The sequence below is a fragment of the Fundulus heteroclitus genome, chromosome 1, assembly GCF_011125445.2.
Source record: "Fundulus heteroclitus isolate FHET01 chromosome 1, MU-UCD_Fhet_4.1, whole genome shotgun sequence".
Classification (NCBI taxonomy): domain Eukaryota; kingdom Metazoa; phylum Chordata; class Actinopteri; order Cyprinodontiformes; family Fundulidae; genus Fundulus; species Fundulus heteroclitus.
In genome coordinates, this window is record NC_046361.1 from 16409529 (window position 1) to 16422337 (window position 12809).

The following is a 12809-nucleotide window of genomic DNA, read 5'->3' on the forward strand; positions in this document are numbered from 1 at the left end:
TTCCTTGTATCAGGGACAAAAAAAAAATCCTGATGGGTACCACCTGAGTCTTAATATACCCCAAAACAATGTTGCATTATTCATCACAAATCTGTGGCTTTGAGTGAGAGTGTAAAGACTTTAGCTCTTACCTAAACAAGCACAGATATTATGCAAAACAAACAAACAAAAAAAATCTTCTAATTTCTCCAAAAACAAATAGAGTTTTGTGTCAGGGAAACAACGCTGTAATGGTGTATGAAAACACTTTCCAAAGTGAAGATTTTTTTTTACTCAATATTTGATATGTCCATGCAGGCTTGGCAAGCAGATTGTATAAAAATATGATGTAGCGACCCAGTTTCTGTATGCCCCCTGACTCTGTCTGCATTAGCATCCGCAGCAAGCTGTTTTATGGCATTTTACATGTCTGTTATGCAATTATGTTGAATTTTAAACACGTGTTATAAAAGTCAGTGACTAAGAGAACCTGGTTATCTGTGTCAAAGAACAATGTAGCCACACTTTTTTTGTGAGAATCATTAGCCTATTACTCCTTTATTAATTCTCAGGAACTTCAGCATCTGAATTCAAACGAGTTGGTAATGTTTGCTATTTTCACCTACTGGTGGTTTAATATTTCACCTATTTTTTTTTTTTTGGAAATTCAGAGAATGTGTGGACAGAAATGTTATTGGAAACATAGAAAATAACAACTCTTCATTAAAAAGAAATAGTTTACCTCACGGCCTTATAGACAAGTTCCACAGTGGGACATTTGGGACTTCATAAATGTTATATTTAAGGGCCAGAGCAGCCAGGCATATTAGACAAAAGAATTATCAAAGTGTTTCCAATGATACCAGATTTGTCTGGTTTCACTCCTGTCAGGTAAGCATGTAACAAAAAAAACCAGAGAAATCTGCTATCAATGTGTGCCCGGGAATTAAATACAACTACAACATGGCCTGACAAAGGCACAGCTTATAAAAGGCTTCAAAGCATTTTTGATTATTGCAGAATATTTAAGGCAGGGCTGTGAAGTTGCTAAACATCAGCAGACAGCTGTTTTATTAAAGCTGGGAGTCTGTCTTGCAGATTCACTGAAGCAGAGTTACAGAATTATCCAGCCAAAGCTGCCTCTATCAATAAAAACAGACATAGACATAAAAATTACCTACACAGGCAATAAAAAAAATTCCGCTGTTAATAGCGAATCCCACTGCGTCTTGACCCAGTAATTAATTTTACTAGACATTATCAAAGTTATTACAAACATGTGAAATCCAATAAAGTTAATGAGAACAAATCAATATTTCCTGATGCGAGACAGCTGTTCTGCTGAGATTCTAATTTTACTGTCTTATTTGATCTTTACCGCATGTTGTCTGTGCTGAAGTGGGAAAAAAGTCAAACTTAAGCCTTCATCGAGCAGAACATACATTTGTTGTTAACAGCTGTATATTTCTTCGGTGAAATATCTCCCTACCAAATATTCCATCCCAGCCAGATGTCATTCTGTAATGTAATGTTTATACTTCCATAAATTTGCTGATATGTTTTAGTTATTTCCTGAACATAGTTCTGCCTAGTGCTAAAATAATAAAAATAAAACTGGTTATTATTGTGTGCTGCACGTAGCACTGCGGCACTGCTGCCTTGCAGCAAGAATTGTCCTGGGTTTGAATCCTAGTCTGGGGTCTTTCTGCATGGAGTTTGAATGTTCACCATGTGCATGCGTTGGTTCTTTGGGTACGCCAGCTTCCTCCCACAGTTCAGAAATATTGCTGTTAGGTTAATTGGTTGTTTTAAATTGCCTTTAGGTGTGCGTGTGTGCTTGCATACACGCACACCTAAACCACTGCAAACGAGAGTGGTTCTCTCGTTTGCACTGTGATGGACTGCCATCCTATCTAAGGTGTGACTCCAATGACTGCTGAAGATAGACACTAGCACCATCCAAGGAAAAGCGCATATACATAATGGATGGAAGTTTTTTTCTTGTTAGATTAGTTTTAAAGTAAACAATAGTTTATGAAGAAAATTTTTTCAGATGGGCTTTATGGTCCAGCGGACACCAGAGCGGATGAGGACGTATGACTAAGTCTTTACCCAAGCACTCGAACACTGACAAACCAGAGCAACATTTTTGAAACCCTAACTTTTTCAAACCTTGGTTTATCTCAATACCAGTAATGGACCCTGAAATTTACCATATCGATAATTTTCTTTCTATATCCGAACTACAAACCTTACCAAAAACTGTCTTCTTATTGTTTAAACCATAGTTGAGCAACATTTTACAATATAAAAGGTTTAAAATTGGTTGAAGTCATCCTTTTCTTAAAGTCCCTTTTAAGGGACGACGGGCTTTAAAAAAAATGATCAGGAATGACCTGTATTGCTTTAAAGGATGAAGAATTAAAGTACATTCGTCTTTACAACGCCGGCCAGTCCCGGCGGAGCCGGACGTATATTCTCCTAAGTGAACTGAGGGCTTTCTTTGTAATGGGCTATAACAAAGAGTTATTGATATGAGATGTCATCGGGATAAGGCTTGCCACTGAACTGTGCCGCCGCCAATGTCAAGCTTCCTCCTCGCCAAAGCTACAAAGAAACGGTAAGAGAAGGAAATATAAAGAGAAATATCTGTCAGAAATGCACTCACTGTGATTTGTTTTTCTCAAAGGCTGCTCTAAACTAATTAGGGTATTGCTGAAATGTGAGGGGTACATAAAAGCCAGAGTGCGTGACAGAGTAAACACACACTTTACCTCAACCCTTTCCTGGCCCCGCATTAAAAGTGAGCTACTGGCTGTAATCTAAAAGTCTCTCTGCGGTGTTACAAAAAACCAAGAGGCTGTAAATGAAAACATTATTTTAACCACTTCAGAGGGATTGTGTAATTAAGTCAGTATATTACAACCGGCTCACAATTTTCTAAAGTGCCGCTTAAATGCTTCACTTGAACTGCTGATTCTGTTTCTAGCAACACAAATGGATAAATTTGCACCTCACAGTAGGAGGATTACCAATTGATTCATGATAAGAGAAAAGAACAGTAGATATTGTTTAGCACAACAGTCTTAAACACAGTGGTTTTATCTTGGGGTAATATTCCAGAGAGCCATTCCGTATATCCCTTTCCCAATTGCTGGCAGTGGTCAGCAATGAAATTTAATTAGGGTAAGCACTTTACCGCTAACCTCATCACTTCCTGTATACTGTAAGTGCCCAGCATTCCTATTATAGGACTATCTAGTTATACGTGCATAGGATATGAGCTGACTTAAGTATAGCCCCGGCATGATTTTATTAACTAATCGGATACTGCGTTGTTCTTGGATGATTTGTTTTCCTCTATCTCGGATGCTTGAAGACATTATCCCCGGGAAGATTAGAAAGAATTATGGGTACTTTAGCCGAGCCAGTACAATGGATCAGCATTGTGCCACTGCTGTAATGGTGCGGGAAACGGCCTCTTTTCAATGTGGAGAAAGTAAACGCTAACAAGCCAGGAACAGGGGAGCAGGCGGGCGAGAGAAGTTGCAATAATGTAAAAACCTAACATCCTGCATGCGGCTAACCCACTTCAGGGTAAGGGTGGGATATTAAATCTCATATGGGAAATCTAGCTTTTATGGCCATGATTGATATCACACGCTGCAGCTTAGATGCCTTTTCTTTGCAATACTTTACAGGCTGATAAATCTGCAAGCTGGGTTTTACATTTAGCAGACATTTGGAACATATAATCCTATAGCTGATCCTGCTGACATCCTGCACATAAAACATCTTTTGTCTTCTTTGGAATAAAAAGAAAAAAAAGAAAAAGCTTCCCAAACATCTTGTTTGCCAGGTGGAGGTGAGAGATGACTAAACCTGTGGCACCCCCGCTGTTCAGGAAGATGGATATACCAGAGGTTAGACGTGGCGAAGCTGCCGAGCCTGTTGAACAATTAATCCTGTATCAAATGAGAAATATGCAACCCCGCCAGTTCCCTGCATGCGCCAGCTGGTGTGCTCTGCCTCTCGCTGGTTTATTTCTGCTAAAAATAAGGATGTTGTCAAACACAATGTGACTCATTTGCACAGACAAAAGAAACTGGAGCAACAATTAATGTGTAGCTGCACTTCAGGACGGTTCTGTTTCTACAAGCCTAATCTGGTTGAAGTTTAAAATTTTCTATTGTGGAGGTTTTCTGTGCAAAAGCACTAAGCACTACTGACTGTGTAATGTGTTTAGGTTTGAACAGGTCACACAAAGGGTACTCTGTTTAAATTAGGCTTTTACCGTATCTGAAAATAAAACCCTGGTTATCGAAATGTAAGAAGTAAAAAATTATTCCTGGCTTTGATCATCACCATGACAACATTTCTAATGGTTGGTGTTGATGTTTTATAAGAAAACTGCCATTAAAACTGTATTCACTGACCACACTTTTAAACAAAACTGTCCTTTTATGTCCATCAAAGGTACTAATTTCTGCACACACAAACAGCAGGCAATACAAACAAAGGATTGATATTTTAAATTTTGGATTTCATAGAGGGTGTGGTTTTCCTTTTATTAACCACACTTTCAAACAAAGATAACTTAAGTAAATCTAAAACGTACTGTTAAAATGATACATCTATTTATTAAGAGAGAAAGCTATCTGAAACAACTAGACAAACAAAAACATCATTTTGTTTTCTATTAATTATTCTGAGGTTTACGGGTGTACTTCCAGTCATTGTGCTACAGCACAACCCAACTGCACTTGATCATAAAGGGTCAGCTGGGATTTTTGGGACGTGAGGCTCTGTGAAGTAGTAATTTTTCCCCTCATAAAAAAAAACTTACTAATTTAATGTTTTGTGCACGATGAGTGAAGCAATATAGACAGAAATTAGGCTGTTATATATTTGTAAATTTAAGATATAGATGTGTAATGAACTGTTGGGTGACTCCTTGTAAGGATTTCCAATAGTGTAAACATCTACAGCACAGATTTCTCTTGTGGTGATCTCCTGTTTGTTTTGTTAGCACCGAAATTGGTGTCTCAGAAAAGGTACATTCAAGTTTGGCAAATTGACAAATTATACTCTAGTCTATATGCATTTATTATTTTCATTTTTCTAAGTTTATTCTTGCGGGTTTTCCCACAGGGTATCTTACCCGAGACAGGATTTATAAATACTTATGGTGCAGGTAAACACGTTTTTGCTAATTGCTTTACTCTAACTACCACATCTTCAGATTATAACACTCTGGCTAACTGCTGGCTTCTATCATATTTTACCAAAATGCTAATAATATTGATGATGAACCTGCATACAATCATCCTGATATAAAAATGTCATGTGATCATATCCCTCGTTTGTGTGATGATCTCAGCACTGGTGTCAGTTCAAGTCACTACTCAGCACACCTGTCCACTCTGGGCTTCCTGCAATTACCCTTCATGGATCCCACCTGCATCTGTTCCTATATAACTTGCTTACCGACCTGACACCAGTGCCAGAGTGTCTCGCGTCAAAGCCCGATTCCTCCAGCCTGTGAAATATCTGCCAGTTATACGGTTACCAGTCCTGATCTGTTTTTTCCCTCTGACTCCGAGCTAGCCTGACCCTCGTCTGTTTCTGTCTGCCGATTTCTGACTGACCTTTGGTTTTGGACCCTGGACCTGTCTTCGATTAAGATTCTCTGCCTTGGCCCCTCTGTACCGCCGCTCCGACCGTCTGTGGACCTCGTCTCTGGAAGGATCAAGGAGGACCGCCCGTCTGGAGACCCGGCCGCTCAACGGCCCAGAGCCCGCAGACTCCCTCAGCAGCCGGACCTCCTCCTTCGAATCTGTTGCCGCCAAACCCCGCCATCAGGTTAGTGATCTGGCCGTCCTCTCCTTAACCTCTCATTACCCGCCGATCACTAACCTGTTGCCTCTGTCCAGGAACTCACGGCCGCGCCGCAGGCTCCGTGTCCCGAAAACGCAGAAACCACTTCCTGCTTTCAATAAACAAACTTGCCGCCACAGTCCTGTTTCCGACTGAATCTTGAGTCCAGTTCTCGTACGTTACAGTTTGATCCCATTTCAATTTTAGTTCCAACAACTGCAAGTCCTAGAAAGTCCTACATTGTTTAAAGCAGTCTTTTACGAATGCAAATTAAACCCTGTTTACTGCAACGTGAGCGTGAGCACTTTAAATTCTGATCAGTTACTGATTGTTGGCAAATCTTTGTTACTTCAAACACCATTATGCTTTCAGACAAAGAGTTGTTTTTCCCTGCCTGATTAACATTTGCTTCTCCTTTTCCATCTCCTCTGAGCTCACGGAGACGCTGCATTGATCGTCCCTTAACCTGAGTTCTAATGAAACAAGGTGTCCGGCACATTCCCCTGGTGTCCCCACCGCTATCACAAAAGAAGGTGAGCGCAGCAGCAAGCCATTGATCAGTCCTTTTGGGCATTTGATCCCCTTTTTTCCACATCTTCATGGTGGTCTGTATCGCCGGTTGCCGCGTGTTCTAATGACCCTCCGGGCCTTACATGCTGCTAATGAGCTGATGGATCGGCGCATCGATCTGAATGCTGCAGTCTAGAAACGTCCAATTACCTTAAACAACCTGGCCAGAGAGGAAAGTACAACGGAGCTGAGGAAAGAAATGTAGATAGCGGGGAGCGTGGCGAACAGCGGACCCTGTTATGCAATGCAAATTATATTGTGTCACACTGTGATTCTGCTCTCTGCAGTTTGTCAGCGTGAATATCAAGTAGGGTGAAATAAAATAAGGTGTCCAAGTCCTGCTCTGCAAGTAAAACAGACAAACTCAACCAACAGCTCCATAGAAAGTAACCTGGCACCTGTGGCTCTCTCGCAGGGCTTCCTTCCCCTTCCTCCATGAAATCACGCCGCGAGGGGACATCCGGGGCTTGCATTCGATCAGGACGTCGCCGCCCTGTCGGGCCAACGTTTGGGCCTTCAGCAGGTTTTGGGAGAAGTCAGGAGCAATAGCTGCAGGGAGGGGATTCAAGGAGAGAAAGGTTAAACTCATTGATTGAAGTAACAGAGAAAGACAAGAAATGGAAAGAGAACGATTGAGGAAGTGAGCTAAAGAGTTGCCTAAGACATGAAGGTCACTCCATCCATTAGGCGGGTCAGCACTCACATCCTGCTCTCTCTGAACACATGCTCCTGTTTGCACACATTTAGAGACATGCTCATAAATGAAGCATAGTACATCATGTTCAAGGGTGCATTTCTTTGTATTTTACTGGCCTGAATCTTCTTTAGAAGGACATTATGCATTAAGAATCTAGCTGTGGGGCTTTGAAGCTAAAAACGAGAGAATGCAAAACAAGGGCGAAGCTTTGTTGCTGCTTCTTTAGGCCCCTAATTACTAATGCACCATCGTCTGAAGTTGTTTTAGACGTGCATCGACTCAGTAAAAAGCTCTTCAAAGAGAACCCACAGCGTGGTATCAGCGACATGTTGCACATGCTGCATCAGACTTCATTTTTTGACACGACACGTGGAATGCCAGGGTGATATCTAACAACTGCACAACTGATATTTTTGTTTTCTTGTGTGACATTAAGAGATTATTTTAATTAATTTAGAGCCTGAAGGATAAATTAAGTAACTATATACTGTAATTGTGGGAGTAAGATATTCAAGGTTTTAAACAAGTTATGTTTTTAATGGCTTATTTTAAAATATTTTGTTGATTCACTAAAGATAAAAAAAATGTTGGGGCTATTAACTTCTCAAAAAGAAATAATTCCTTTAAAAGAAGAAGGTTGACTTTTTAAATCAGAATGATGTTTGTGAATTAACATAAAGCTGCCGTATAAGAATGTGAGGTCGCTCTTACAGACTTATAATACTTTTTATCACTAATGCCTCGGTGTCAAACTGTCACTGCTAAGTGCTGTAGCTGCATCAACAAAGATATAAAGAGATATTTTTCAACACTTGAGGAAGCAAATTCCTCTTTGATGAAATATCTCAAATACCATTTGCCTGGAGAATATCTGCACAAAAACATAGACTGATGTGCTTCTCACTCCTCTTGCTGAAGTAGATACGACATGCACTTGTTTTTGAGCCCATTTCTTAAATCCAGTACAGACCTGAAGTTTAACCAACCATTATTATTTATACATTAATATGCATATATATATTCAATAAAGCACATTTAACACCTTTACTTTTTCAAATACTTCCTAACACTTGCGAACAAATGTTTGTTCCTTTCATAGACAGGGTTTCTAATCAACCGTACACCTTCTAATTGAGATCACAGTCAGTGAACGTGTTTATCAGCTTTAGCTGTATAGGAGATTCCTTACTTTGGAAAAGCAGCAAAGTGAGAAACCTTTATTGAAAGTAACTGAGCTTTCAGTTCTGCGACAAATAACACTTGAGGGTAAACTGGGAACTTGCTATGCAATCTTTTAGGTAGATCCTAAAATCACACCTCCAGGACAGTTTTTCTCTTTGAGAATCTCAGTCTGAATAGGCCCCAATCAGAGATTTTATTGCAGAATAGGCTCCTGGGAGCTCATTGTTGTCCTGTACTGACGCAGTGTCTTTGTTGGTGGATACTAGTTGTGATGGAGGCCTTTAAGCTGAAGCATATATATATGTATATATATATATATATATATATATATATATATATATATATATATATATATAGATAGATAGATAGATAGATAGATAGATAGATAGATAGATAGATATATTACTCAAAAAATAAAGGAAATACTTGAACAACACAATGTAACTCCAAGTCAATCACACTCCTGTGAAATCAAGCTGTCCACTTAAGAAGCAACACTGATTGACAATCAGTTTCACCTGCTATTATGCAAATAGAATAGACCACAGGTGGAAACTAGAGGTGATTAACAAGACTCCCCCAATAAAGGAGTGGTTCTGCAGGTGGTGACCACAGACCACTTCTCAGTTCCTCTGCTTTCTGGCTGATGTTTTGGTCACTTTTGAATGCTAGCGGTGCTTTCACTCTAGTGCTAGCATGAGACGGAGTCCGCAACCCACACAAGTGGCTCAGGTAGTGCAGCTCATTCAGGTGTGGCACATCAATGCGAGCTGTGGCAAGAAGGTTTGCTATGTCTGTCAGCATAGTGTCCAGGCAATGGAGGCGCTACCAGGAGACAGGCCAGTACATCAGGAAATGTGGAGGAGGCCGTAGAAGGGCAACAGCCCTGCAGCAGGACTGCTACCTCTGCCTTTGTGCAGGGAGGAACAGGAGGAGTACTGCCAGAGCCCTGCAACATGACCTCCAGCAGGCCACAAATGTGCAGATACAAGCAACAAGCTGCTCAGAGAAAAATAATTATAGATAGACTATTATGAGCGTTTTAGTGTCCTTTATTTTAAAGGCAAAGTCCATGTTTTAGCCCTTAAAGCAGCAATAAGCAAAATGTCATTATTTTAGATAAAAAAAAAAACCAAAAAAATAGTTTTGTGAAGAACTAAATGTATCTTTTAAGATTGACTATGGTTAAATGTCACACTATTTTTGTGTTGTTCTCCAATCTCTTGTTTACATAGCTAGGCCGACCGCACATGCACGTATGTACGTGCACATGAACAGCTGTCCCCTCCTTGCCCATAAAATGCCAAGGCCAGGCACAAAATGGTGAAGAGCACGGCCATTGGATCAAAACGTTCTCTTGCAAACAGCATTATAAAGTTATGAATTACTTACTACTTTACTTGACATGTTCCTCTGAAAGGTGATGCTGTTTTGCTGTGTTTTACAGTGCAGATATCTTTATAGTCTTTATGGGTCATATTTTTCAAGCTGTTCAGTTTCGTCTGTTCTTTATTACGCTTTTTGCAGAATTATGTCATAGTATTTGCAGATGACAAACTGAAGCTCTCAACCAAATAATATTAATTAAGGCAAATGTATCTTTTCTATTTCTGTGAATATAGATGCCAGCAATCCTGTCCTTGTCCACCAGAGTTGATATGTAACTTTGTTTCTTCTGAGATATAAGGAACAGTTGCTGAGAATTATAATAAATAATTCATTCATTTGGTTTTGAAGTCTACTCAACACTGACACCTGAATTGTGCTAAGTTTCTCTTTCATATTTTGCTCGCTTGCAGTTTCTGCTAAACAAGATCATCATTATCATTAGATCATCATTAGAACTCCTTTAAAATAGGGAGTTTAAGGTATCCCACAACCCCTTGCATGACATATAAGCAAAGCCCACCTCACATAAATTAAGGAAAATGTCTGTAGAAAAGAGAGCGTACTGTGTAATTTTTTTAGTAGGCTGTAGGCCCGGATTTGACAATAATCAACCATGTGTGTTGGAGTTAAGTCTGTCTGAAATTGCCACAGCACTCGGCAGCTTCTTTCCCTCCCACAATAGAGTTCTTACTGTTGACCTCATGAAAGCTTAAGGAACCAGCCATGAAATTCCACCTTACCAGTCTCACAAATCCACCATTTTTATTTCTCCAAGCAATTTTGTAGTCCAAGGATGCCAAAGCAAGTTGAAAAGTGAAAATGTCTCCCTACATAGTACAAAAATGGCCGAACGGGGTGGAGCTGAACTCTCTGCAACATGAAGGGGGCCAGGCTGTGAAGTGCCTCATTTGCATTTGAAGAGACTGCACCAAAGTAAGCTGCTTCCAACACAGCTCAGAAAAGGGTGGCAAACGATCATGGGGCAACAATAATGAGGAAATCAAACCAAAGCATTGTAATTCCACTTTATGGAGTCCACAACTAAATGATTTAAATGCAAAAAGGAAGGCATTAATATCAGATTTCAGTCCTGCATTGAAGAGGTGCTTTTTTTAAGTCTCTGTTTGAAGGCTTGCACACCCACTGATGCCACCTCTCCAACTGTGTCTTCAAATTTGCCAGACCGTTGAAAGTGAACATCCTATAGAGAACAGCTGCAAAAGGACTGCTCTGTTATTATTCACTTTGGTGATGGTATAATATTTCTGGGTACAATCCTCATCTACACCAAGGATCTTTAATGTCTTTCTGCATTTAATCTAAATGCCTGGAAAACTCAATTAAAACCCTGACTCAGAATTTGTCGACATTAGCTTTGCCTTTGGGTTGAGTTTGCTGGCCAACGCTCCAAGCTGCTGCCCAGCATGCTTTGGTGGATATCAGGCAGAAGGTTAGTCCACATAAGTTTACTGTCTTAGTGAGATAATACTTTTGTGGATCTGAATAAGAGATCAGGTTAAGATCGAATATCCTTAATGGACAGGATTATTACCTTACACTTTCTGGGTTTGATGGTGACCTTTAATGAATAAGCCCACTTCCTTATGTTTTTTCATGGTGGCATCTTTTTAAACATAAAAATAAATAAGTGTTGCACTCACGTTGTTCCACGACATCATCTACAAAGATGGATAATTTTAGTGTGCCAGCAAGAAGAACCTTGATGGCTTTTCCATGCAGAACTTTAACCATACACTACCGCTCAAATGTTTGGGGTCACTTAGAAGTCCTGATGTTTTTAAATAAACATACCCCTTTTCTTCAATATGCAGAGACACAATATGTACTGTATGCTGCGTAAGTCGTACCAATGACTCTGAGCTCAGCGTTGGTGAAGATGCGGCCGTGCTTGTTCTCCGCCACACACTGGTACATCCCAATGTCTCCCAGGTTCAGGCTGCTGATTGTCAATACTCCATTATTCACCTGAACTCTGTCCTGCTGAAGAGAGAGACACATAGAAACACATGTGGAAAAGCAATAAAGCGGCATTATATACTCCAAATAAAGCAGCTGTAATACTCAGACAAGTTCTGGGGGAAAAAACACAGGGGTGGACTTTTTAGTTTGTTTGGTATTTACATCATCACCTATTATAGTTTGCTGTTGCCGGGGAGTTAATCTAGTGAAGCGTCAATAAAAAAAAATAAAAAATCCCTTTGCTTTTATCAGTGCTCCTTTCACATTATGTGTAGTCTTTTGATCCCCGTTGACAGAAAACAGAAAACATGATTGATAAGTGAAGCTGAGAGATTTGAGACTTTGATCAACCTCTGGTTAAATAAGTCTTCAGAGATGAATTATCAAACAGTCCAGGACCAGGATACAGGCCCTGTGGACCGTTCTACAGTATGGTTGACATCACTTTAAATTTTCCTAAATCTTTCATGTAACAACCACAAACTTGATTTTTTTCTCATACACTAACACAAAGTAGTGTATAGTTATAAAGCGGGGAGAAAATTATAGTAGTTCAAATTTCCTTATGAAGCTTCTGAAACCCCTAAATAAAATTTGCTACAACCACTTGCCAGATATATACAGCCAGATTTCTAATAAATAAATAAATAGATTTATGTTTTGTGGACGTATATCAAAGCTTTTACTGGTTATGTATAAAATAGTTGTAGAATGTGGAGATTCAGGTTTTGTTGACGTCAAGCTGTAGATATTTTTCTCCTCGTATAGCTTTTTATGCCTTTACTATTTGCTGTACCCTTTTGACATGGGATAATAATGATTTATGTTTAGAAACAAGTCTGTATCACAAACCATGGAACTAAAAAGGCTGTGTAATTGGTAATCAGCTCTTTTTATGGGTAGTGTATGTACTCCAACCTAAGTATGGTCATTCTGACAAATGCACTGATTCAATTTTAGGCTTTTACAACAATTTTCTCTCCTTTGAGAGTTTGGTAATTGGGACACTGCTAATTTTCTGAGTCCTTAACGGGCCCACTGCGGCTGTGCGTAACCACCTTTCGCCTGACACAGCAGAGACGCAATATCATACATAAGATGATGTCAAATCTCAAAGGGAATCGGTTGGAAAGAA

General features: G+C 39.7%; 1 protein-coding gene across 3 annotated transcripts in view; it reads right to left on the bottom strand.

Annotated features, from left to right (window-relative positions):
* cntn3a.1 (contactin 3a, tandem duplicate 1) overlaps nucleotides 1-12809 on the bottom strand; it is a 140858-nt gene that overhangs the window by 35465 nt on the left and 92584 nt on the right. For 2 of the 3 annotated variants that reach the window (XM_036136398.1, XM_036136416.1), the window contains exons 10-11: nucleotides 11563-11695; nucleotides 6825-6975 (exon numbers count right to left, since the gene is read on the bottom strand). In XM_036136398.1, the coding sequence (XP_035992291.1) occupies nucleotides 6825-6975; nucleotides 11563-11695 (284 nt within the window). The remainder of the gene's footprint in view (nucleotides 1-6824; nucleotides 6976-11562; nucleotides 11696-12809) is intronic. The other variant, XM_036136407.1, reaches the window with a different exon arrangement.